Source organism: Myodes glareolus, chromosome 19, assembly GCF_982192425.1.
Source record: "Myodes glareolus chromosome 19, mMyoGla1.1, whole genome shotgun sequence".
Classification (NCBI taxonomy): domain Eukaryota; kingdom Metazoa; phylum Chordata; class Mammalia; order Rodentia; family Cricetidae; genus Myodes; species Myodes glareolus.
Window position 1 is genome coordinate 3,525,047 of NC_142044.1, and position 25,445 is coordinate 3,550,491.

General features: G+C 45.9%; 2 protein-coding genes across 2 annotated transcripts in view; one reads left to right on the plus strand and one right to left on the minus strand.

The window, feature by feature from the left end:
* On the minus strand, window positions 1-23,959 carry Ywhaz (tyrosine 3-monooxygenase/tryptophan 5-monooxygenase activation protein zeta). The gene is made up of 6 exons (XM_085679096.2): window positions 23,823-23,959; window positions 21,012-21,316; window positions 5,211-5,334; window positions 4,450-4,613; window positions 4,270-4,365; window positions 1-2,565 (listed from the first exon to the last, which is right to left on the minus strand). Exons 2-6 carry the CDS (start codon window positions 21,303-21,305, stop codon window positions 2,506-2,508), a joined length of 738 nt encoding a protein of 245 aa, XP_085535222.1. The 5' UTR covers window positions 21,306-21,316; window positions 23,823-23,959; the 3' UTR covers window positions 1-2,505.
* Window positions 22,924-25,445, plus strand: part of LOC125415229 (uncharacterized) — a 12,051-nt gene continuing 9,529 nt past the window's right edge. Inside the window, exons 1-3 of the mRNA XM_087898816.1 lie at window positions 22,924-22,962; window positions 23,082-23,592; window positions 23,669-24,323. Of these exons, the coding sequence (XP_087754942.1) occupies window positions 22,924-22,962; window positions 23,082-23,592; window positions 23,669-24,323 (1,205 nt within the window). The remainder of the gene's footprint in view (window positions 22,963-23,081; window positions 23,593-23,668; window positions 24,324-25,445) is intronic.

The window sequence follows — 25,445 nt, forward strand, 5'->3', positions numbered from 1 at the left end:
TCAGTTCAAACAATTTCCTGGCTTTATGTTACATTAACAAAACAGACATGAAGCCTTGATTTGGGACAATTAGGGAAATAAGTTAAAAACAAATTTATTATTCAAATTCCAAGGGGTGGAAAATTTGAGGTTGCAAATCTTTCTTCATCTATTGGGCACTATTCATAAAAAACATCAATAACTAGTAGCAGGTTAAGTATCACAATTTCAGAATCAAACTAGTTTAGCAATGTCTAATGCATACGAGAGCCAATAGGCAAATGTGACAGGTTTCGGGGTCATTTGTAATTTACTGGAATGAGATGACATCCTGCTGTCCATAGCTTAATTCTCCTTGGGCTGGGAGCAAAGGCAAACTCAAAGTCAATGGGTTGTGGCTGAAGATGCATCTGGGACCACAATGCATGTGGTTTGTTTCTCTTGAGAACCCCCCCCACACCCCCACTGCACTTTCATTCAAATGCAGTATTTGGGATAATTTGTCCAAAAGGGTTGGTATTTCCAAATGTAACCAGATCAGATGAAATAAGCCATAGAACAGTGCTTGGGATTTTTCTCACCCTCATCATCGAGACTCACTGCCTCCCATCATCAATATTTATTGAGCATTTACAGTGTACTAGGCACAATAGAACATACAGAAAACATTGTCCCTGCTCTTGAGGAGCTTACATTCTAAAAGAAAAAAAAATACACCTCTTTTAAAATGGCATTTTTGTTTGGTGTTTTCTGTAAAGTAGTGAGGAAAATACTCGGTAGGTGTGAGCTTTGGGTGTGACTTAGCCCCATCATTACTGGAGGAGAGGAAGAGGGAGGGCTTTAAAGGGAGACGGGACAGACCATTCAGGGTGGAGTTTCCAGGAAGATAAACACAAGCTCAACCAAGGAGAGCTGGGCTGTAGGAAGAAGATGAGGGGAGGCTGTGGGATGCAAGCAGAGGAAGCGGGGTATCTTAGACACTGAGTGGAGCCAGAGAGATCATGCGGCCTTTCCCCAAATACACGGCCAACAAGTCGGAATGGTGGGTGCCAAGACGGCCATCAAAAGTGATCCTGTGCACCTGACAGTAGAAATGAAGGGCTGGACACCAGAGGCAGGCTGCAAGAGCATCAAGAAATTCTTAAAACCAACAGCGATTTGGAAGCACAGAACTTAACAGTTAATGCTGCCCAGTGTCACAATGGGCCAAGAACATTGTGGCTTCTTAAATTAGAAAACGCCGTAGACCAAAGTTTCAAATGGAACACATTACCTTTGCCAATCAATCTCCCCCCCACCCCGCACCCAGAAAAATAAAAGGTCCACTTCAATTTTGAAAGGGAGTAAGAAGGGGGAAGAGAACGGGAACATGGTTGAGAAAGGTAGTTACAGTAGCGTTTCTGTGGTTGTTGCTAAATTTTGTACTCAAAATTGGTTAAAGCCCATTAGCTGCCAAGAGGGAACAAGGAGACAATTTCCTTTAGAGAAGTCTCAAAACCAAGACTAATTTACATGAAAAGCTGTAGAGAAAAGTAGTTGAAAAATCCATTCATAAAACTTTTATTCCACTTACATGAACTTTAATACATGTGTTCTTAACAATTATGCTTGGATTGTTCATGAGAATCTCCTAAGACATGAAAACAAAGCCGTCATCAAGTCACTTCCCTGCTAACTATTTTTACAGCACATGCATGTTAGGCAAGTATCAAAAAAAGAAAAAAAAATCACAAAAGCAAAAAACAAAACAAAAAACTAAAAAAAAGTTAAATACATGGGATCTGTCTACCACTGTGCTTCTTGGGCACGGAGCAGCCAACACGAGCAATTCATTACTGCAGCTTCACTGTTACATTTGTTCTGAGATTGCCTAAACATTTAAATACAAAGGAAATGTGTAGCAAAAATAATGAAAGCAAACAGCAGGTAACTTTACAAATAATGGAATGTGAACCGTTTCTGCCCTTATCAGAGTACGCTGGGTCACACCGTTGTCTGGGAGCCACTTCCGGAGCTGTGGTCAAGAGTGCGCGTGCTGAGACACACGATCCCAAGGTGTGTCCAAGGGATATTTGTTTGTACCACAGCCTCACAAGTGCTCTAAACCTTAAAGTACCCACAACAACTACACTCAGGACTGGAACCCATTACCCCTTCTATTCCCCACCAGAACGAACCAGTATGTAGGCAGTTTTCTTTGCTTAGACATGGAGGCAGTTTTAACACTGGCCCTTCTGAAGCCACAATGTACCAAAAGTACTATGCCAGACACGTGTAACTCGTGTAAAAAGTCCACAGCCCCACATTGGCCACCTCAGGATGAAAACGAGTAACTCCCTAAAGCTAACTGGCTCTACTCCCCTAATATTAAAACATAAAAACCACATGGGAAATATAGAAATTCAAATAGAAGTAACATAAACCTGTCGTAAATCGTAAACAAAAAACTATCTGTGGGACAGCATGGGTGACAAACGGTCTACTGTGTAAATTTCAGAACGAGGCAGACAGAGGGTGGAAGGCCGGTTAATTTTCCCCTCCTTCTCCTGCTTCTGCTTCGTCTCCTTGGGTGTCCGATGTCCACAACTGGTAAGAGAGGGAAAGAAGGTTTCAGCATGCTTCAGATCAAAAAAGGAGAAACAAAACCACACAACAAAACAAAACAAAACAAAACCTTTCCCGCACACCTGCCACGGTCCTGGCATGTGGCCAGGCTTTACTGCGGACTCACAGTGCCTGTCTTGACTAGCGGCTATTCACCAAGAGCAAGAGGAAATCTCATCTTAGTTCCTCAACCACAGTGCATGCCAATCCCAACAACCTAGAGTGAAGTTGTCTCCTCGCCCCACAATCTCAAAAAGAGAAAAACAAATGTAAATCCCCAATTACTAAAAGGTTTTTAAAAAACCCAACACTCTAAAGGCAATGGTTTTCATTGTTTCCGTAAAGGCTGTGATAGGAGACGGGCAAGAAACCTCAGGATGAAGTGCACTTCTCGCAGCGGCGGTTGACCAATCACCTGAAGCGCACGCTGCTGCACTCACAGCAGCTTCAATGGACCAAAGTGTTAGGTCAGGAGCTCCCCACAACCAGACATAAGGTCGACTTTAAATACCACCTTCCCACTTCAAAGTAAGAAAACCTGACACTTGATCTTACATGCTGCTCAGACTGGCCTAGCATTTGTGTTTCTCCTGCCTCAGCCTCCCACTGATGCTTGGCAAGGAGAAGAAAAACTTTGAACAGTACTGATGATTAAATTCGGGGCCACACACTCTCCAAGGAGCTCCATCTCCACCCCCCAAACATTCTTATTATTAAAAATCAGTGAATGAATCAAATGATTCATTATTTCACATATTTTCTTACATTTGGGCTGGGGGAACAGCTCAGTGGTAAATCATTTTCCCAGGATGCACAAGGTCCTAAATTCTACCTCCAGCACACAGAGCAAGTCCTCAAGGCTACACTGGCCCTTATTTCTTTATTTATGTCTCTTAATTTTGTAGACAACCCCAACTGCATTTACGAAGTTTAGCCATCGGGCAGCAGACTGGAGCAGGAAGTGAGCCAAACAGAAGGCGGGGCACGTCTCTAGACAAGCACTACGCTATACACACCCATTTCTACCCTTTCTCTGACACACACCCAAGCCTCGAAACTTCAAATGTAATACTATCTGAAGGGAAAACCTAAGAAGTCAAATGTAAGGCACAGGCTTTATTTGAACGCCAATTTAAATAATAAAAACCACGGAAATAAATTCTCAATTTGCATTAAAGATTGTTAGTTTCTGTTTTGGGTGAGATAGTGGCCGGGGCTCATCTTCAGACCTTCACAGGATGCAGCCATTCCAGCCTTCCCCAGGAAGAGCTTGGGAAGCTAGGGTAAAGAACCTAAGCTTCCCAGCTCCTGCTGTGTAAACCAGCCACAGTCACACAAAAACATGAGAATGGAAGGAAAGAAATCCAACTTGTTTTTGAGACAAAATCCTGCTTTGTAGCCCAAGCAGGTGGTTATTATGTAGTCCAGGCTAGCCTGCAACTTACAATCCTTATTTCTTCACCCCAAGAACCCTGGATCCAGTTTTACTTGTGTTGATTAAGCACACAACTCTGGCATGAAAAAGAAAATACTCAAAGCTTGAAATGGAATACAAGTCCAAAGGACATACTCAAAATACCAGTAATGTGTCTTCAGTAAGGTAGTCTTCCTCATAATATGGTGCTAAAGGACACTGTATCTAGTAATTTTAAAGGGTTGTGTTTCCGAGTGCCACCAGGTACTCACTGTCAAGTTGTCTCTCAGTAACTGCATTATTAGCGTGCTGTCTTTGTAGGACTCTTCACTTAATGTATCAAGTTCAGCAATGGCTTCATCAAAAGCCTGCAATTGCAACAACAAAGTGTGTCAGTAACCAAGCCACGAAGACAGCGCCATCTCCTTCCATCTAACAGGTGAACTACGTACTGTTTTTGCAAGTGAGCAGGCTTTCTCTGGGGAGTTCAGGATCTCATAATAGAAGACAGAGAAGTTAAGGGCCAGACCCAGTCTGATAGGGTGTGTTGGCTGCATTTCCTTTTTGCTGATTTCAAACGCTTCTTGGTATGCTTGCTGTGACTGGTCCACAATTCCTGGGAAATCAAACAGTAAAATGCACTCTCAACAGCCAGGCTCCAGCTTCACCTCAGCCAAACCATTCATTTAATATCCTACGTGCCCCCTGAAAGATGAAATCTAACAACCTTAAGCAAATATTTAATTTAAAACAACAAATCAAAATGGTATCCTAAATCATACTAGCCACTGGCTACTGTTGTTGAGAGAAAAGCAATTTGATGACTCCGAGATTAAGAGCAGTGACTGCTCTTCCAGTGGACCTGGGTTCAATTCCCAGCACCCTAATGACAGCTCCCAACTGTCTGTAACTTCAGTCCCAGGGAATGGGATTGCACTGCTCTGACCATCAACAGCACTGCACACACATTAAGCAAACACCCATACACCCATTAAGTACTCATACTGAGGGATGATGAAATCTCACTATGTTGCACTTCTAGGATTTCCTCACTGCTCTGAGAAATTCTGATTCCTCACGTCCGCTCTGGAAACACCAAGTATAAAATACCAAGGTAGGCAGAAGCCAGAGCAGAAGGAACGAGCTCTACACAATACTATCTCAGGGAGAAAGAAGGTGGACTTCCCAGGGCAGGGTCCACACAGCCAGTTACCTTTCTTGTCATCGCCAGCAGCAACCTCAGCCAGGTAACGGTAGTAGTCGCCCTTCATCTTCAAATAGAAGACTTTGCTTTCTGCTTGCGAAGCATTGGGGATCAAGAACTTTTCCAAAAGAGACTTCAGAAGTAGAAAAAAACAAAACAAAACCAGAAATAATAAGAAGATGACATTTACAAAGCAAAGTTAAGAATATTTCTTAATCAAACACTATAGACTAAGATAACCCTTGCCACCACCAGCAAGGGACAAGGAGGATTGCCATGAGGCACCTGGACCCCAAACCGAGACCGTCTCAGGTATAATTAGTGACCAAATCAAGGCAGTGAAAAGGCTACAGATGTAAAAAGACTAATTCTACCACAGCCATTGTTGGTCTACAGATCACCACACATGATAAACCTCCAGGACACAGATTTCATTCTGTACTTTTGCTTAAAATCATTACCCATTTAAAGCTTACTGCGACTGACACACACCAGGTATATGGCTGGTTTAAAGCAGATTCTCACCACACCAACTTCCTTTTAGTAACTATTACTTTGAAAATCAAAGTGAAGTCCATTTTCATCTGGCTGAACCCCAAAAAACCAACTCTTCTAGGGAGAAGCGGTACCTAAATTCTGGTTTCTAATCTCTGAAAAAGACTCAACTATCTGAACATTGATGTTCCAACAATGCAGGTGAGTGAGCCAACTTTAACCTTGCTGCTCGTTCTGTGTGTACAGAGATAAAGGTCATAAAGAAACAGTAATTGGGGGCTGGAGATGGCTCAGTGGTTAAGAGCACTGACTGCTCTTCCAGAGGTCCTGAGTTCAATTCCCAGCAACCACATGGTGGCTCACAACCATCTGTAATGAGATCTGGCACCCTCTTCTGGTGTGCAGGCACACATGGAGGCAGAATGCTATATGCATAAATAAACAAACAAACAAATAAATCTTAAAAAAATAAAAGAATAAAAAGAAACAGTAATTTAGCTGGGCGCTGGTGGCACACATCTTTAATCCCAGCACTCAGGAGGTAGAGGCAGGCAGATCTCTGTAAATTTGAGGCCAGCCTGGTCTACATAGGGAGTTCCAGGATAGCCAAGGGTATACAGAGAAACCCTGTCTACTAGGGAAAACCAAACAAACAAACAAAAAGATACAGTAATTTAAGAGTGGCTCAATTCTTTATGACGTTAAGTTTGGCAGCCAGCACAGGAACCCTATGATCCCAACACCTAAGGGCAACACAGGAGAATTCTGAGTTCAAACAGAGATTAGGGTTACACACATGACCTCAAAAAGTCTCATTCCCCAAATAAAAACAAACCACCCAAAGGTTTGGAGATACATCTCAGTGCAGCTTGCACTTGCCTAGCATAGCCATGGACGCAGTCCCTAGCGTGTGGAGGGTGCAATATAAAAACCCAGAGCACAGTGCTGGCAATGTCAGCAGGAGTCAGCAGCCCCACTTCCTTAGTACTTCTGCACCCTCACAACTTCCTGGGAATCACAGCAACAGCTAAGCACTACTTCCCAGTCAACACTGGAGGAACTATCAAGGCTGAAGGACCAAGCGTGAGCAAAGGACAGAACGCTGACCCTAACACGTTCAGTACAAACCTCCCAACAGCATAATGGCATACATTAAATCTACAAGAGTTTTGGCTCATAATGTTGCAAATTACTGTAGTATCCTTTCTTCAAAGTTGGCCTGCACCAATCCTCTGTCATTCCTAAAGTGAGGTAAAAATTTCCCTCCTATTTCTTTGAGTGCAGAGTAGATTTGCTGAATGGCTTTGAAGCAACAGGAGTTGGCACCTATGACTGTGGACTGGCACTCAGCTACCTGGATACACATGGCTTTGGAGTCCGTGAGTATTCCTGCCACAGCCAACACCACGTGATGAACTGGCCAGACAAGTCAGAGTTGTAAGGATTAGGAAACCAGCTCTAACAGTCCACAGAGCAATCGATGAGACAGGGACTCTAATGCTAATTTGTCACGCTATCTATTAGGTACAAACTACGACTGTTACCATAAGTCCAAGCACTACCATGATGTGTTTCCTCTGCCTCAACAGTGTGCTTTGTCCACTGAAAAGGAGAACACAATTCCAAGATACACCAACACAACTAGGAGCCAAAGTTCAGAATCACACTGTACTTGGCATGATCAAATCTAGACTACAGCCATAACAAGACAGGCGCTGAGGAACTGAGGGTTAACAGGGCACCATCAACAGGGCAGCTTCATTAAATGGAAAGCACCTGAGCTGAGGTGGTCTGATGGAGGCAGCCTGGGCTACAGGAAACATTCCTTCCCTGTCATCACCCGAAGAGACCAGCTAAATTCCCTATGAGGACAATCTCGTATAAGCAGACTAGTGAACAAGGACTGGGTGGACAGTGAGTCCTCCTCCAGAATTCAAAAGGATAACTTGGGGTTTTTGAGATTAAAAGCCAACATAGTCGTTTTCAAATCTAAACCCTGATTGCCAACACTCTGTTAACATGAGGTTAACACAAGAGGCAAGCAATTATCAAACTGACAAAAACAATGACAACCACTCAAGGGAGCTACAACAAAGACAACTGTAGGTGGGTAAGGGTAAGAACCAAGGATAAAGGGATGTTTAAAAGCAGCAAAGCAGGCAGTTCGGTTTTTGAAAGCACGCACACACAGAGAAACTTCTATGAAACACAATGTGATCTAAACTTTGCTCGCATACAATGCACAATCAATCAGAGTAATGAGACCTGACTTCAAAGGTGGGTGGCGTAACCGCAAAGGCACAGGGACGTATGCTATAGTGAAGCCTGAGTATCTGCAGTTCACGTTTATGTCTCCAAACCATTCTGCACTCATTAAGGAATTGTTGAAACACAAGATTAGTTTCCCTGGTTCTCATTTATCACCATAACAACAGTGTCTTCCTTGAAGTGATGGACTGACTCACTGCATTAACTGTCAGTGCCTACCAAACACCCATCTGAATAACCACAGCTCGCCGTCTGTCCCACGGGCAAGAGCAGCTAGTCTGATGCACAAGTTGCACCCGTCTTTTTCAGACATAACCAAACATCTGAGAGACACCTACAATTCACAACGGACAGCAGCAGGCACTGGGGCCTGGAGTCTGCACACACGGACAGATGCCTGCATTTCTCACTCCTCACAGAAAACGACCATGGCCCTGGGATGTTCCCTCCTTGCTCTGCTGTCTGGTAAGCGGGTATTTTCTTAGACAGCAAAAGTTGGTGTCAAAATAGCAGTTCCCAGCACCCACACGGTGGCTTAGTTATCTGTAATTTGAGTTTCAAGGGATTTGGCACCCTTCCTGGTCTGCCCTTCAAAGATACCACGAGTGTCCAAGGTGCACAAACATGTATACAGACCAAACACCCACCCACATAAAACAGAGGCGGGCAACGGTGACTGCCTACACTGCCATGACAACACAGACTACATCAGCAAAAATGACTAACAGGCGCCTGCACACACAGAACATGAGCTACACTGCTCATCTTAAAAATCCAGCAACTGCTTTTCCGTCCACCTCAGGGCAGGTAACTGTTACCTGTGCTAAGACACTTCAATATGAACACCACATTCTTCCTCAAGTTCATTTTATATGTGCTTACATTTTACCTACAGTGTCTACTTCTAGAAGTCTTAGTTTAAGGAGAACACGGAAATACACTCTCCTTGGCAACAAGGGACCAGACAACGTTACACTATAGAACACGACACATACACCAAGGCTCAAGCCCAAAATAAACTAGAAAATACAGAAAACAGCAGGCTGGGGTTTCCACATCATCTCAGAGCAGGTACAATTATCATTTAACTTCTCACATACTCACTATTTTCTAAGCTAGAACCCTGACACCGTCCACACTGGGACTGGAACTCATAGAGTCAAGCCATCTTGCCTCCACCTCAGTTACAACAATGGGCTCTAAACTCAACAACCCTACCATGCTGTCTGCATCTAAGACACTCAATATTATATTTTGACTGAATTACAGTGTGTAGTTTCAGCAGCTTAATTTAAATAAAAACGAGACTTTAGAACAACCTTGAGTGGAGCAATTTTTACAACATTGGCAGAGTAAAGACTTATTTCTCAAATAATTATTAAAATAAACTAAGCTCACCATTTAACTTTTAAAAAATTAACAGAAACTGAGGCTGACACTGCCAGATGATTAACGGATGTTTTCCCAGGAGAAAATTCCATGTCTCTGGAAACCCACATGCTCAATTAAGACAACAGAGGATGGGTGTCAGAGTAAGCACAAATGAACATTTTCACAAGCAGCAGCAATGCAGCAGACTAAGCTACTCCACTTGTATGATACTAGGAAAATTACTTTCTAGACTGAGAACAGCAGCAAAGGCCAGAGGTAGACAGTACGAGGCAGGAAAGCTTGTCAGGGCAGGTGAACCAGGTTTGGCTTCAACTATCACTAAGTCACAATTATGACAAGTCTGCACTCCAATCTTCTTGTTGACTACAATATTAATGTTGTCTTTCTCATTTGATCCCAAGAACGTGTCTCTAATACACCAAATGTTCCCAATCTATTCCTAGCCCTCACATTTCCTTGAAATTCAAGAACACGTCCCCTTCTTAAAGCAAAAAACACTTAGAACATACAACAGTAATCATAAAGTTTATCCTTAAAAAAATCCAAAACCCAAACCGAAAGCATTGGACACTTTTAAAATTTACAAACAGATCAAAGTATTAGCACAGCAACCGGACATCAGCACGTGCCTTCCAAGTCTGACTGCAATACCAACTCCTGTCCCAAACAACGAGCAACAAATGCAAACCAAATCCAGGAACAACCTGCAAAACAACGGGGGGGGGGGGGGGGGTGCCAAAGCACCAAAGACAGATTGAAAAATTGGTCCAATTTAAGGATAGTAAATGAAGTACATAAAATATGATCCTGAATAGAATTCTAGAATCGTCTAGTAAGTACGATGGCTCAATCTGTTAAGTTTAAATAAGATCTATAGAATAGTTTGTGAACAACTGTTAGATTCCTGGTTAAAGATCATCATAAAATATATATATATGGCTGGAGAGGTGGCCCAGTGAGGTGGTTCACAACCATTTCTAACTCCAGTTTCTGGGGATGGCCTCCAAGGATACCAGGCATGCATGTAGTGCACAGACAGACAATTGAGCAGAACACTCATACTTAAAAAAAAAGTAACAAGAGTTAAGATGGCTCACTGAATACAGACCTTGGTGGCAAGGCTGGCGGTGTGATTCCAAGCCCTACATCAGTACGCACCTCACACAAAGGTGACCACAAGCTTTCCTTTAAACGAGAAACCCCTGAACAGACTTAAGATGGCTTAACAGTGTGCTTTGCGCTTCCTTTCCAATACTGCTTTACACTCTACTCTGGGTTTCACATTTCCTCACTGAGCTCATTATTTCAATATCAACAGAAATGGCGAAGAACAGTAATGGTGGGTTTGTAAATAAGAGATCTGGGAGCAATGCTCTCACTTTGTCCTGAGAGTATTTCAGCGACTGGTCATGTGAAATTTAATGACCACAATGGTACTCCACCTAAAATGCCATTAACGAGAACAAGCCCTAAGCTAGGGTTGGTGCTCGTTCCTATAACCCTAGGAACTGGGGAGGAGATTGCCCCAAGTTTGAGGCCAGCCTGCATTTTGATATGAATTATACCTTATTTCAAAAACAAAAAACTGGATGCGAAGTACCAACACTTGACAGGAGGACCAGGATTTCAAGGTCAGTGTGGTCTACACAAGACTTTAATCTTATATATAACAACAAAACACACACACACACAAAAAGCCCCAAAGCTAATAAACTAAAACTTAAATGTAGCTAAACTAACTTTACTAAAATATCCTCCAAACAGACAGTCTGATTTCCAAGTACAGCACAGCTCACATCTCTAGTCTTAGTCTGTAGACCTACAGAACCTCCATTATTTCTAGCTCTCTTAAAATTTGAAATAAAAAGTAACAGGTCACTGTTTTTTAATTTAGTCTCTTACTCCCCCTTGTGGCCGAAGTGGCTTCAACTCCCCTCTGAATTGTAACCTCAATAGCTTCAACCTAAACAATTTAGTGAAGAGCACAAAAACGTTGTGGCATAGTTGGTGCCAGGAGCTGATTTCAATGGGGCCTTACAGCTGCTCGGATGACACGCTACCCACCGATGCAGTATCCGGCTTCCTACGGTAAACTCCAAGTGTCGTATGAGGAGGTCTCGAGCAGTTGCCTGCCTTTAAAAGCCTCCTGTGCAGGAATGAAGAGACCAAAGGTTTTGACCATGAACTCCAATGCACTTCCGGACAATAAGCACACAGCAAACTTATTTAAACCAACAGGAGATTTGATAAAGTAATCCCCTGGGTTGAATAAAGGTAAAAGATTACCCTAAAATACCATAAAACTAATTCCTATCAAAAATTTAAAAACCAAGGTATCTCATTTAAGGCTTGACAGAATACATTTTATATGATTTTTAATGGGGGGAGTGTGCTGAGGGAATGGGGCATTTAAATCAGGTTCAGGAACTATTGCCCCTGGTAAACAATGGAGGAACCACTGTCTTAGCCACCCTGTGGCAGCTCCACACTAACTTCAAGCACTGGACCGCAGGCCACGTGATCTCCAAGTCGACACAGCAGGTCAGTGAGACTTCCTTCCTGCACACTACAAGTGTTTGTCTCAGATATTTCCTTCTACAGTTTTACTTTCAAAGCCAATATCTGAATCACATACAGCCCAAACTGACCTCAAATTGGCTATCTTCCTGCTTGGGGTACTGGAATTATAGGAATGGTACCTAACACAGGGTTTTTTAATTTATTTTTCCTTGAGACAGTCTCTCTAGCCTTGAACTAGCCTTGTAGTGCAAGGCGTTCTTCAACTTCCAGTCCTAAGATGAGCGCTAGGATTACAGGCATGCACCACTGGTGAGTGTTTCTCTGTCCCGCCAGCCAGCTCATAATGACACAGAGACTATGACAGCTCAGCCTATGGCTTGTTCCCAGTTCTCTCTCTGCCAAGGCAGCCTCTACCTCCTGCCTAGCTATTGGCTGTTTAACATTTTTTACACCAATCACAGCAATGCATTTTCACGCAGTGTACAAATATCTCACACGGCACCACCATACCCATTAGGCTGTGCTGAGGATGAATCCAGAGCTCCATGTATGTTACAAGCTCCTCTCCCTTCACCCAGTGAGTAATCTGCACCCCCCCTCCCCCAGCACTCTGGCTCCCTATCAGCTCCTTCAAAGAACGCTGGAGCAGCTCCCCTGCCTTACATCCTTCCACTTTGTCCAGACAAGACAAGCCTTTTTCCAGGACGCAGGGTTTACACAATGGGTCAATAAATATTAACTATAGGTCAGTTAAATCTGCATAACCTGTGCCAATTTAGTCAGTCCTTACCATAGAAATGTATAAAGAATCACAGAAATTAAGACAGAATCGCAGATCATTATCCTCACGCTAGGCTAAAGAACCAGCTCTGGTGGTGACCCCTTCACGTGAGAACTACGGACAACTGGAGGAAACACCATTCCTACAAAGAGCACGGTTCTGATAAATACAGCAAGCTTAAACACAACCATGTTGCTCATCTCAACTTTCAATTCTACCGTCGCATGAACAATTCCAGAGAGCCTCAATCCGAGTCTCTGGGTGACATGTGGCCCACATATGTCACTGTAAACTGAGCATCCATGTTTATTAGTATTTTTACTTTACTTTTTTGAATATAGATGTTCTGACTGCATGTTTGTCTGTGCCCCATGTGTACACTTGATGCCAATGCCAATAGTGGCTAGAAAAAAGTTTCAGAACCCCTAGGACTGGAATTACAGACAGCTCTGAGCCACCATGAGGGCAACAGTAAAGAAACCCAAAGGAACATGGTGAGAGCAGCCAATGGCTCTTAACCACCGAGCCATCTCCCAGCTGAAGGTCTTTCTCACAAATGCAGTGTTACTTAGAACAGCCTGGGAAGTTAAGCCTGAGGAGTTAATCAACACCTATCCCTCCTCCTGGACCCCTCAAGGTTTCTGACCATTTTCCCAAAGTCTATCTCGGGGTGTCTGTAGGTGTTGATGGTAGGGAATCAGAGTAAGGAATCAGAAGCTCTCAGGCCCTGCAGCTGAAACTGCAATCCTGGCATCAGGGGCAGTGCCAACTGAAGCTAATACGGCTTTATAGGGTTTTGACAAAGATGAACAAATGTGCAGAAGGAAAAGCTTTATAAAGATCACGGTAAGAAATGTACTTAACAGTATTGAGAACAGACAATGAAAGTCTCAAGTCCAAGTCAGTGATGAGCCATAGCAGTAAAAGGGTCTTTTCAGTGGCCGGGGGGGGGGGGGGGGGGGTTCAGTGGCCAAGGGGACCTGGCTTCCAGTCCCAGCACCCACATGGCAACTCACAACTGGAGTACATAACTCCAGTCCCAAGAGATCCAACACTCTCTTCTTTACTCTTTGACCAGACACACATAGGGTACAGAGGTAGACAGGAAAAACACCCACACACATAAAATAATAAAATCTTTTTTTAAAAAAGATCTATGTTGTTTTTGTTCATTAAGATCAGACAAGGATAGGGTACAATGCACACAAGCTTTTAAGTGGCATCTGCAGACTCCGAGGCCAACTAGAGACAGCCAGGCCTTGGCTGAGAAAACAATCTATGATATGAGGGTCAGTAAGACGGCTGTAAGCCAGAGGCCAAGCCTGACCATGTGACTAAGAAGGGAGAACCAACTATTCCAGTTGTCCTGACTCCCCAAAGTATTACTGCAACACACACACACACACACACACACACACACACAGATTGAAAATGTAATAAAATTCTGACAACTCAGCAAATTTACACTTAGAAACATCATTCAGTGCGGCTGGTGTAAGGTGGGAGGAGCAAGCCGGCAGCGGAGGACCAGCAGCAGCAGGACTGGGAGCCTGGCTCTGAGCAGAGACAGCTGTCCTAAGACCCCTCTCCACAAACACAAGCTCTATTTACCCTTAACTTGAAACTGTCATAGTACAGAAAGGCTACAGGGACTAAGATGGAAGACACAGCAGGATCCCCAGCATCCTAGAGAAACTTAAGAAGCTTACTATAATTTGACATTAGAACATCCTTAACTTTGACTCTAAATACCCGACATTTCAGCATAAATATGCCCCAAATCATCTTTTCTAGAACCAAAACTGTACACTATTCAGTACTGTCACTAACACAAAGGCCTAGCTATATTCTAGACTATGCTACCTATGTGCTAGCCACTCACAAGATTAGAATATCCTGTCTCTTTCATAGGTTAATGATGCTCCAGAAGCCAAATCCAGTTCTGCACAAGTAACATGAGTATATAAATTATTATTAAAGAGCAGAAGGAGAAAATAAAAATTATCAACTCGACACAAGCAGATCACCCGAGGGACCCTCAACTAAGAAAATGTCTTCGTTAAGGCTGGGCTGTAGGCAAGCTTGTAGGGCATTTTTCTAATTAGTGATTGATGGGGGAGGGTCCAGTTAATTGTGGGTGGTGCTATCCCTGGGCTGATGACTGGGTTCTGTAAGAAAGCCGGCTGAGCAAGCCATGGGAGCAGGTCAGTAAGTAGCTCCCCTCCATGGCCTCTGCATCAGCTCCTGCGCGGACTTCCTTCAATGTGGAAGTGTAAGTCAAGCACCCTTCCCTCCTCCGTAAGTTCTTCTGGTCATGGTGTTTCACCATGGCAACAGTAACCTTAACTAGGGCAGAAACTGATACCGGGACAGGGATATTTCTGTGACAGAGCTGACCAGGTTGTTTTGGGGAGGATTGCGGAAGGACTTTGGAACTCTTAAAGCGAAAAGCTACCAAGTGTTCAAAGCTGGGTGAGGTGAGAGCTGGGAAGAAAACTGTTGAGAGATGTAGATGGAGGAGGCCTGGCTTGTGAGGTTCCAGTGTTACATCAATACTGGAGGCACTGTACGCTGCTATTGTAAATTAAGATTCTGTATCAGATCAGCTGGAGATGAAGAGTCAGCTGTGATAACAAGAGACCAGCAACATCTAAGTGAAACCTTTTGCTTTACGGGGACAACGGATGTTGGTGCGCCGGTGCGGAGAAATCAGCAGTGGCTAAGGAGAGGCCGGCAGAACCACCGGGGTGGAATAACTGGGGCACTCGGAAGCTGTGCTCCACAGGCAGTCGAGGCAGGACCAGTTGACCGCCGAACCTGGCAGTTTAAGAGTCACCTAGGTGGTACTGACTTTGAAGGAACCATGGAGAGCAGCTGAGGCTCGGCACAATGAGAAAGTGTTGGCCAAGGGGCAGCTTCAGCAGCAGTTGAAGGGGTCATGTAGAGAAGCTGAGGCAGAGAACATGAGGAGCCCAGGAGAGGTCCGAGTGCAGCCCAACTGACCCCAGTGCTTTGGAGAGCCAGCACCACAGAAGAACCACCAAGGCCAGCAGCAGGAGTGGCGCCAGCTGTGTGTGCAGGAGAGGGTGGAGCCACCTGGTGTGGGGTGGGGGGAGCCCCAGAGACGGTGAGTGAATCCTATGCAACTTCGGGGTTGGTTTTGGTTCAACTGTGACTGTGCCCTGACCGTTCCTTCTTAAAAGAAATTCAACTTTTATTTTTTGATTTTACAGAAACCCACAGTTAAAAGACAACTTCTACAGATTTTTTGGAATTTTACAAAGATTTTAGATTTTAAAAGACTGAATTTTTGAAGACGGTGGGACTTTAAAAACTTGAAATGTTTATGATGTAATGTTGCTAGTCACGTGATCACAAAGGGAGGCTACAGCTCAACAAAGATTGTGTCTCAAGCTGACAAGGGACCAACTGTCCCAACTAGTTTTATGTAAACTTCTCATAAGCTAAATACCCCTTTAGGACCCAGCTGGAGCACATTTTCTTAATTAGTGGTTGACAGGGGAGGGCCCAGTCCATTCTGGGTGGTGGGATTCAGGGCTGGTGATCCTAGGGTCTATAAGCAGTGGTTCTCAGTCTGTGGGCCATGACCCCTTGGGCAAAGGACCTCTTCACAGCAGTCGCTTTAGACCACTGGAAAACACAAATATTTACATTATGATTCGTAGTGGTAGCAAAATTACAGTTCTGAAGTAGTTACAAAATGGGTGGAGGTCACCACAACATGAACCATGAGGGGTTGCAGTGTGTGGAAGGTCGAGAACACCATTTTCTAAAAAAGCAGGCTGAGCAAGTCAGCGATCAGCATCCCTCTACAGTCTCTGCATCAGTTTCTGCCTCCAGCGAAAGTCTTCAAAATAAACCCTTCCTTCCTCCCTGAGTTGCTTTGGTGATGGTGTTTCACCACAGCAAGGACACACCTCTAGACACTGCTGTGAAACTGTTTTCAGGTTTTAACTGAATAGGGAAGACCTACACTCAATGTGGGCAGCATCACCATCCCATGAGAAGGGTGATTACCTGACTACAGACACAACGGTACAGGCTGCTTTGCTCGCCTTCCACTATAATGGACCACACCCTTAAATGGATGAGCCCCAATAACCCTCCTTTCCTGCCACTATAATGGACCACACCCTTAAATGGTTGAGCCCCAATAACCCTCCTTTCCTTCCCCAAAGTTACAATGAGAAAAGCAACAAATACAGTTCCTTTACATTTCCCTTTGTTGGGGGGTGGGGGTCTTGAGATAGGATTTCACTATGGAGCCTGAGTTGCTCAGTCTGCCTCTGCCTCCCCAAGTTCTAAATTTATTTATAAGACAACTCTTGTCACATATTTACCTACTTCCCACAGGCAAAGCTTGTGTCATTTCTTTGTTTCTTTGTGTCAGAGGTTTTCCACGACCTCGGACATCCTCAATTCTACCTAACATCATAATAGATCTTTCAAGATCTGATCAGTGCCCACTTCTCTTCCTAGTACCGTCTCTGAGAGAAATTATTGAAAGGGGTTTTGTTTTTACAAAACGAGAAGTTCTTCACTTCATCTGTCACTAATTTGGCATTACTTAATTGGTTAAATTCTTTTCATAACAAACATCAATGCCCAAAAGTTGGATAAAGTGCCAGAGATGAGCTAGGCTTACCAACTACTCCACTGCCCCTTGGTTTCTAAAAGCAATCACAAGCTTACCGAGAACGAACCCAGTACTTACCACTAAATTCCTATCAGTCATGCCATTATACTTGCCATGATTACCGAATATTAAGTTCCTAATGAAATACAAGTATGGTAAGATGTTCGTGGACAACTAAAGAATTAGAAAAAAACGACATTCTGAACCGACAGGCTATCAAACATTTAAGTTCTCATTTTTAACTATCTTATAGAAGATAAGATCTGTAAGAAAACTATTTCTGAACTGAGCTATGCAGGAAAAGCATATGGGTTTAGATCCCATTTGAAAAACCAGGCACTGGGCACCTGTCTGCTTTACTTAAAAGCAAACGGTTAAAGCCAACTATGACCACACACTTGGACTATCAGTTACCAGTTAGGAAGCAGCTGCGTGCCACTTCCAAAAGACATGCTGATCATGTACGGCAATGATAAACCGACTGTGCTTAAGGAAAAACCCAAAAAGCCTCTGTAAGTTCATACAACCCTAACACAGCTTATTTCCAACCTCAATTCAAACATATAAGCTAGAAAGAAAGGGAATGTCTTCTAAGGGCTAGCTCACTGTTTCGGAAGCCAACCTTCTTCCTCGGGCTGTGACTTCTAGGGCCGTATTCCGCATTCTGACTCTCACCTGAACTCACCCCCCACCCACTGCTGGGCTTTCCCAGGCGTCCTCTGAGCGTCCACGCCCCCGTCTCACAGACACCCTAACCTCCTAGTGCTGCTCACAAAGGACAGGTAGGTAACTAGACTCTGGTCTAGTCAAGGGTGGTTCAAACCAGCACCACCTTCCTTCCCACGCTTTCTTTCACCCCCATTTTCTCTTTATCTCAGACTCCGATCTATGTAAAACCCCTCACTGAATGCTATCCCCTAAGATGAAAACAGTCAATGCCCGAGGAAGGCTTCCCGACAACTCCACTACTTCTTCCTGGGAAGCACCTAGACCATCACCTTAGCTCTTCTGAATGTTAAAACACCAAGCCGCAAATAAAGTCATATAAATACTATCTAGAAAGCAGTAAAGATGGGTTCCAACCATTGTAAAAATTCTTGAATCCTGAATTTCAACAGGAGTCACCTAGAGATTTTCAACTAAAAACCAAGACTACATAGCAAATTTTAAACTTCAAGACACATACCTACATTAAAAAAAAAAAAGCTGCCTGGTTTTCTTATCTTGTTCCTCCACTAATTAATAAATAGTAATTCTGAGGGCTGGAGATAAAAACAGCCCCCACTACTCCTACTGAATTGAATTCAGTTTTCTTAGAGGGACTCAAGGTACCACACTGCAAATTGTAGTTCAAATTAAAAAAAAAAAAACCATAGGTATTCTAAAGTCTGAATGACTGAATGAGACTTTCTAGTATATAGTAATTCATTTTATTATGACTTACATAAACTACCCTAGTTGGGGCCTTAGCTTAATTATCTCTAGTGTTGGGGTCCTCTCATGAAGAATTTGGGCTAAGTATCTAAAAAAGAAAGGAATACTATATCAGATTCAATACTGCATGCAGATTCCACTTAATAGTACAAGGAAGAAAAGGCTGGAGTACATCCTATGTGAAGAAAAGCCCGTGTTTGACAGACACACTAACACCTAATTCTGTACGTGGTAACACATCCCTCCTGTGGGTCCACCTTTCACCGGTTCGCATTAAGCGTCAGTGCCCATGGTCAGAACGGGTGCTGACAGCTAGAAATGCTTCTTCTCAGCTAGCACGAGGCTGCACGAGGCAGGGGATGAGCAGAGCACCGAGGCTACCTACCAGCCAGTGGCAGGATCAGCAAGATTAGTGGCTCACCTTTCTCAGAGAGAAACCACACCCATGACTCATAAAGCACAATGGTGTACTTACTTTTCCTAAGAGAAGTACCAACTATATATCACTCTAATTTACTAGAAAGGAGGAAGGGATTATATGAAAATTATTTCTAAGAAGGCATCGCCTCTCTGTAACACCTAGAAGTTCACTTTAAATTGAGGTGTTTCCTGAGCCTTCTCCAACTGAAAACACAAACAGCCTTGAAACACCAGCAGCACCACCGACCTACTGTCCTCTTCTCCAGAATCTGTCAAACCATATTTGAGCATGTGTGGTACAACCAGAGCTAGAATCTACTAGAAGTAAAAGCTTGTTTATAATTCTCTGAGCCACTTACATGGTAAAGAAATTAAGCTCTCAAGGTAAAACTTCATTTAGGCCTTGTGAAAGCTTGCTCTCTCCTGAAGGAGGCACGCGTGTAGGCAGGATGTGAGAAGAACCCTGTACAGCCTTGAGGAGCTATTTACAGATCCCCGCCCCGCCCCGCAGGACACAGTTGAAGCTGCTAAGTCTTTCCTTAGGAAAAGCCTCCACAATTCCAGAACTTCTCTATTTCCTGCTGAGGGAATACTGGAACACCTACCTGAGTTGCAAACAAGCTCACAGAACACAAATGTAACATGTCCCTTTTCTCCCTAAAATGTTTTTCTTTATGAGAAATTACGTCTGTTAAATATACCCTTTAAAACCGCAGTAGAAACCAGTAGTTGGGAGGAAAAAAACCCACAAGGACTTAATAAACCCAGTAATATATAAATTAGCAAGGAAAGCAGAAACAAACCCAACAGTTTTTATTATGAAATAGATGTTTTTCCAAATTTTAAACGCTCTTAATTTCCTAATTTTAATATACATAAATTGTTTGCCTTCAATATTGCACTTTACAACTTTGGTAAAGTAGCAGTTATGAAATCCCTTAAACAAATAAAACTGGACCCAAAGAAAAAGCCACTTAAGACTGTGATTTCAGAGCCTTTTCTTTTGTTTCTTTTTCTTTTGTTTTTTTAAGACAGGGTTTCTCTGTGAAACAGTCCTGGCTGTCCTGGAACTCACTGAGCTCCGCCTGCCTGGATCTCAAGTGCGGGGTTAAAGCTCCACCACTGCCTGGTGTCATAGTTTTTTTGAATCTTAAAATGGATTCAATATTTTTTTAAAAAAGTTCAATTTAGGAATCAAGCCTTTCTGTCACTAAAGATGGTCTTAGGACTCCTAGCTGCTAGGTGTTAAGCATTTAGGAGACTCACAGCAGCAGGACCGACCTGAGGTTGAAGGTTGAACCTTGACCTGGGTCAGAAAATGGGTCCTGCCCCAGAAATTTAATTGGTTGGCCTATTAGATAATCTCAATTTTCTGAATCAAAAAAAGAAAAAAATCACTTTAAAAAATAGGAAATATACACAAATGCAGTGTTTAATTCTCTTAGCTCAGAAGCACAATTTTTCAACACAGTAGGTGCAAACACTTAGACATAACTGCCTTGCATTGTTTGTCAATGACTTGTAACACAAAGGCAGTCGAGCACCTAGAAACCGGCTTTCTGCACAGTCTACCACACTCCTTACAAACAACGAGGATGTAATAATTCTTGTGCTCACCACACACACACGTGTGACTATTAGCACCTGCACTACAGGAACACAAACCATCAGTGGAATGGTTTGTGTGATCTTACAGAAAAGATCTACAACTATCCCAGTTATCTTTCAAACAACACGTGGGGAATCTCTAATTTGCAACAGCCAATTTCTAAAGGTGTGTGTGTGTGTGTGTGTGTGTACTCTCTTGAGTTTGTTACAAGAAGTTAAAGCAAAGGCTCCTCACCAGCACATCATTGCAGATGTCCCTCAGCTCGGTCTCGATCTTCTCTCTGTACTCCCGGGCCATCTGCTGCTTTTTCTCAGCACCTTCCGTCTTCTGCTCAATACTCGAGACAACCCTCCAAGATGACCTGCGGGCTCCTACAACATTTTTGTAAGCGACAGAGAGGAGATTCCTCTCCTCGTTGGATAACTCGGCTCCCTGCTCAGTCACGGACTTCATGCAGGCTGCCATGTCATCGTATCGCTCAGCCTGCTCGGCCAGCTTGGCCTTCTGCACCAGCTCATTTTTATCCATAACTGGATATTCTGCAAAGGGAAGAAAAGGAATATTCAGAAATTACTATTAGAGATGCTCGTTGTACCTGTTGTAAAAATGTATACAAGTTATCTCAAAAATCTAGCTATGTTGAAAGATTCTCCCTCCCATCAACCCCAAAATTAGCATACTCTGCATATTAACAGTGGGTAGTAAAGCTGTTCAGAAGATCCCTGTTTCAGGTAAGATCGAAGCCTATGGGCAGGAGCGACTCAAAACCCACCCTTAGCCTGGGCAGTGCTGCCCTGTCATTGCTCAGCCTGCTGGCCCTGCCATGTAGTCAATAAAGTTGTTTTCTTAAAAATTAACATGAACAACAAAAGGACCCCCCCATTTTCCTTGGTTAAAAGTTCAACTTGATCCCAATACCACTAACCGATCAGCACTTAAGCAGATTGAGTGCGCTCGCGCTCTCTCTCTCTCTCTCTCTCTCTCTCTCTCTCTCTCTCTCTCGTGTGCTCGCACACACATGTGTGGACACACCAGACAGGGACCTAGGATACCTACCTATAAAAACCATTAGTTTCTAGAATTATGAGTCATGTCACCGTGATGTAATTCAGATATATTCTTATCAGGAGTGATTATATTTTACTTAGCATTTGCCCCAACCCCAATCTACTACACTTATAACATTTGCCAGCTATCATAGAATAAAAATTATCAAGAAAATGACTAATTGCTGCTTTAAGACATCTTGACTATAAAAGCACTAGGGATCACTTCCAAGACCAAATCCATTTATTTATACGGCATTTGGCATTTGTTATATGTACTTATGTAGCAAATTCCCATAATGCGATTTCTACTATGAATGAGCATGAAGAAATCTCCAAGACATGGGAGGATCGATATCATTAATGCAGTTCAGATGTAGAATCCCTTCATTTCTAGCAGTCACGACTTATATTACCTGTTCCTACGTTTTCTCAGTTAATTTTCTTTCACTCGTTTAAAAATTACCTAGATTTCAATTTATCTCTGCTCATTTTTTTTCTTAAACGATGTCAAATCAGAGATCCCACAAAATAAATTTTAATGAACGTCACAAGCTGAATGCGCTGCTAAAGATCCGCAGAAGTCCCTGCCACCCACCGTGGCGATTATCACATCCTTCCCTTCACCTTTCCAGAAAGCAACTCCTTTTTTTGGTTATCAATGAGAAGTAGCCTCAACTGAAACAAGCGTTGGGCTAAGGTAAATTAGAGACACGGTACCTTCAGAGCATTAACTATTTATAAGTTTGGGAACCCACACTTCTCCAGGAATCTGGAAATCTAACATCAGACATGGTCTCTGGCTAAGGTGGCTTCCAATAGAAAAAAATGATGTAAGCCCAGGACAAACGTTCCCCAGCCTAGCTCCTCGTATAAGGGGAAGTGGATTAGGTTTCTCACAGGAAAACGGGTGCTGCCGGGCCTCGCCCCTCGACTGCGGGACTTCTCGCCGCACCCACTTAACCCTTGACTGCCCGTGGCCGGCGGGTGGGGCGAACCGAAAGCGCCGGTCCCTGCGTCCGCGCCCTCCGCCACCACCTCCCCTCCTTGGCTCCGCCCAGCCCCGCGCCTCCGCGCTAGTCCCCGGCTCTCTCTTTGTCATGGCGGAACTGTGTCAAGGAGCCCAACCTCCTCCGATTGCGAACCCCCCACCCGAGCAGAGGGAGGGGAGGAGCGGTCCGCGCGCCCGCCCCATCGGATGAAGGGGGGGGGGGGAGAAGAGCCGATCGCCCTTCCCCGGGGGGCCCCCTGATGCCAGCGGCGCCCGCACAAGCGGAACCGCGGCCGACACACCCCGCTCCCTTCCCGGGGTGTCCCCCACCGCCGGGATAAGCCCGGCTGCAGCCCCCCGACAGCTGCCGGAGGGGGAGGGGCGGGGTCTGCCCCACCCAGACGGGCGCAGCCCCCCACCGCGGGGCCGCGGCTCTACCGAGGATGCTCGCCTCCCACCCACCCACCCCGGGGTCCCCCGCGCCCCTCCCCCACCCGACGGAGAGTCCTTTTCTGGGCACGGTGGCCGGGTCCCGGGTCCCCGGCGGGCGAGCCCCACCCGAGAGCCTCGCGCGCTACCTGGCTGCTCACGCCCGCGCGGTGGGGGAAGGGGTGGCGAAGAGGGGGCGCCGCCGCGGGTGGGGGCGAGCGGGCGGGTGAGCGAGCGGGCGGCCTCACCTGCGCCACGGCCCAGAGTCCCAGTCGCGGGCGGAAGCAGGGTGCCCCAGGCGGGGGCGGACTGCGGTCACTCTCGCTCCGGGGAGGGGGGAATCTCACGCGTGGGCGCCTCCTCCGCCACCCCTCCCCACCACCCCGGGGATCAGGATGGGGCGACGGTGAGCAGCCCCCGGTAAGGCAGAAGGAAGCGGCCGGGGGCGGCAGAGGGAGCCTGCCCGGGGTCCGGGGCCCGGAGACGAGCCGCCGCCCGGGTTCTCCTCCAAGGAGTCCCGTGTCGGGTCGGCGGGCGAGCGGCCGAACGGAGCGGAGGCCAGCTCGGGAGGCTCCTCACCTGTGTCCGGAGTGGGTGGCGGCACACGGACCCGGCTCGGCAGTCTCTGGGCGGCGGCGGTGGCGGTGGTGGCGGCGGCGAGGCTGAGACTCTGTTCCTGATCTGGCTGCTCACAGGCTACAGCGGCTCCGCAGACACGGGGTTTCCTCCAATCACTAGCCCCGGCAGCAGGGGCACCACACGCACGATGACGTCAAACGCTGCTATGGCAACCGTTGATTGGTGCCCACAGCACCCCGGCCCCAGCGCAACCGCCGCTCCCCGGCGCGCGCCCGCCCCGCCCCGCTCGCCCTCCTGCCCGCCCGCGCCCGAGGCGAGCGGAGGGGAGCGCGTCCCCGAGCCGAGCCGCGCTCCCGACCCTGCCTTTCACCACCCCGCGTGCTCGGCTAGCTCCCCGCCGCCCCCGCGAGCGAGCGGCCCGCCTGTCCGTCCTCCCTCCCTCCCTCCCCGCCCCTGCGGCCCGCGGAAGGAAGCCTCTCCCCGCCCCCACCACCGCTCCTGGTAGGCACATCCGGGACCTTCGCATCTCTCCACCCTCCCCCACCCTCTCCCTTCTCCAGGCCGCCCTTCTCTCCGCGGCGGGAATGACTGCGGCTCTGCGGCCAGGGCATTGTGATCAGGGTCCCCGGGAGCAAGGCGAGCGGCTCCTCCGCTACCTTCCCCGGGCTCGCCCGCCCGCCCACCGCTCGCTTTACCTGCTGAGCTGCAGGAAGCGGCCTTAGACCTTTTAAGGCTGGGGAAAGCGCGAGGCTGGAAAGACCGCCCTGCCCTTCGCAATGGCGAGCTCGGCGTCCCGCACCGTGGCAGCCGCGGGGAACAATGGTGGTCTCCGGAAGGAGCGGGCAAAGGCTGGGCTAGGCGGGTTGGACGTGATGGTGCGAGCCTAACCTGGGGCGAGGACACTGCAAGCGAGCTGCTCCCCGCGGGCTACCCTCTGGCCCCCGTCCCTTTCAGGTTCCCTGAAAACGTCCTGGAAGCCACGTTCGGAAGAGTGTTCCTAGGGCCCCAGCTGGCAGTGGGAGGGGGTCGCTCGCTGGGGGAGGAGCGGGGGCGCCTAGGCCCGGAAGAGGGGGAAGGAAAAGAGCGGAAATTGCAGGTGCCTGAACCCGCAAGATCTCCACCCAGTAGACGGAAGCTGAAAGGGATGCCTTCTCAAAATGAAGTATCTGCCCTTGCGCCCTTTTAAATGTGCTCCTCTGCACTAAAGCACCTTTACTGAGCACCTGCCGGGGGGCCTCCACTAAGCACAACTGGGGGAAACCCTCAGAAATTCAGCCCAGAACTCTTCCAGAAGATTCCATGGCAAGTTATTCTTTCCCTAACTCGGTATGTTGGATACATTGTCTGATCCACAAGCTTATCCTACAAATTATAATTCTCCTGAAGTGACAGCAAGAGTTGCCTGTGACCAGGTCAGTTTAGTGTCGTCGTCCCCCACCCCCGAGTTTCCACATCAATAGATTCATAGCAGTGCTGAATAGATGAGCAAAGTAACGCAGGTTTTTATCTCCAAGCTCCTGAAGTCGACTTACTTTGGCTGTCATGTGGATTCTTTCAGGGAGTGACTCACTTAGAATGACGAATATTTCAAAAGCTTGCAGGCTTCCAGTTCTGTAGTAGGCG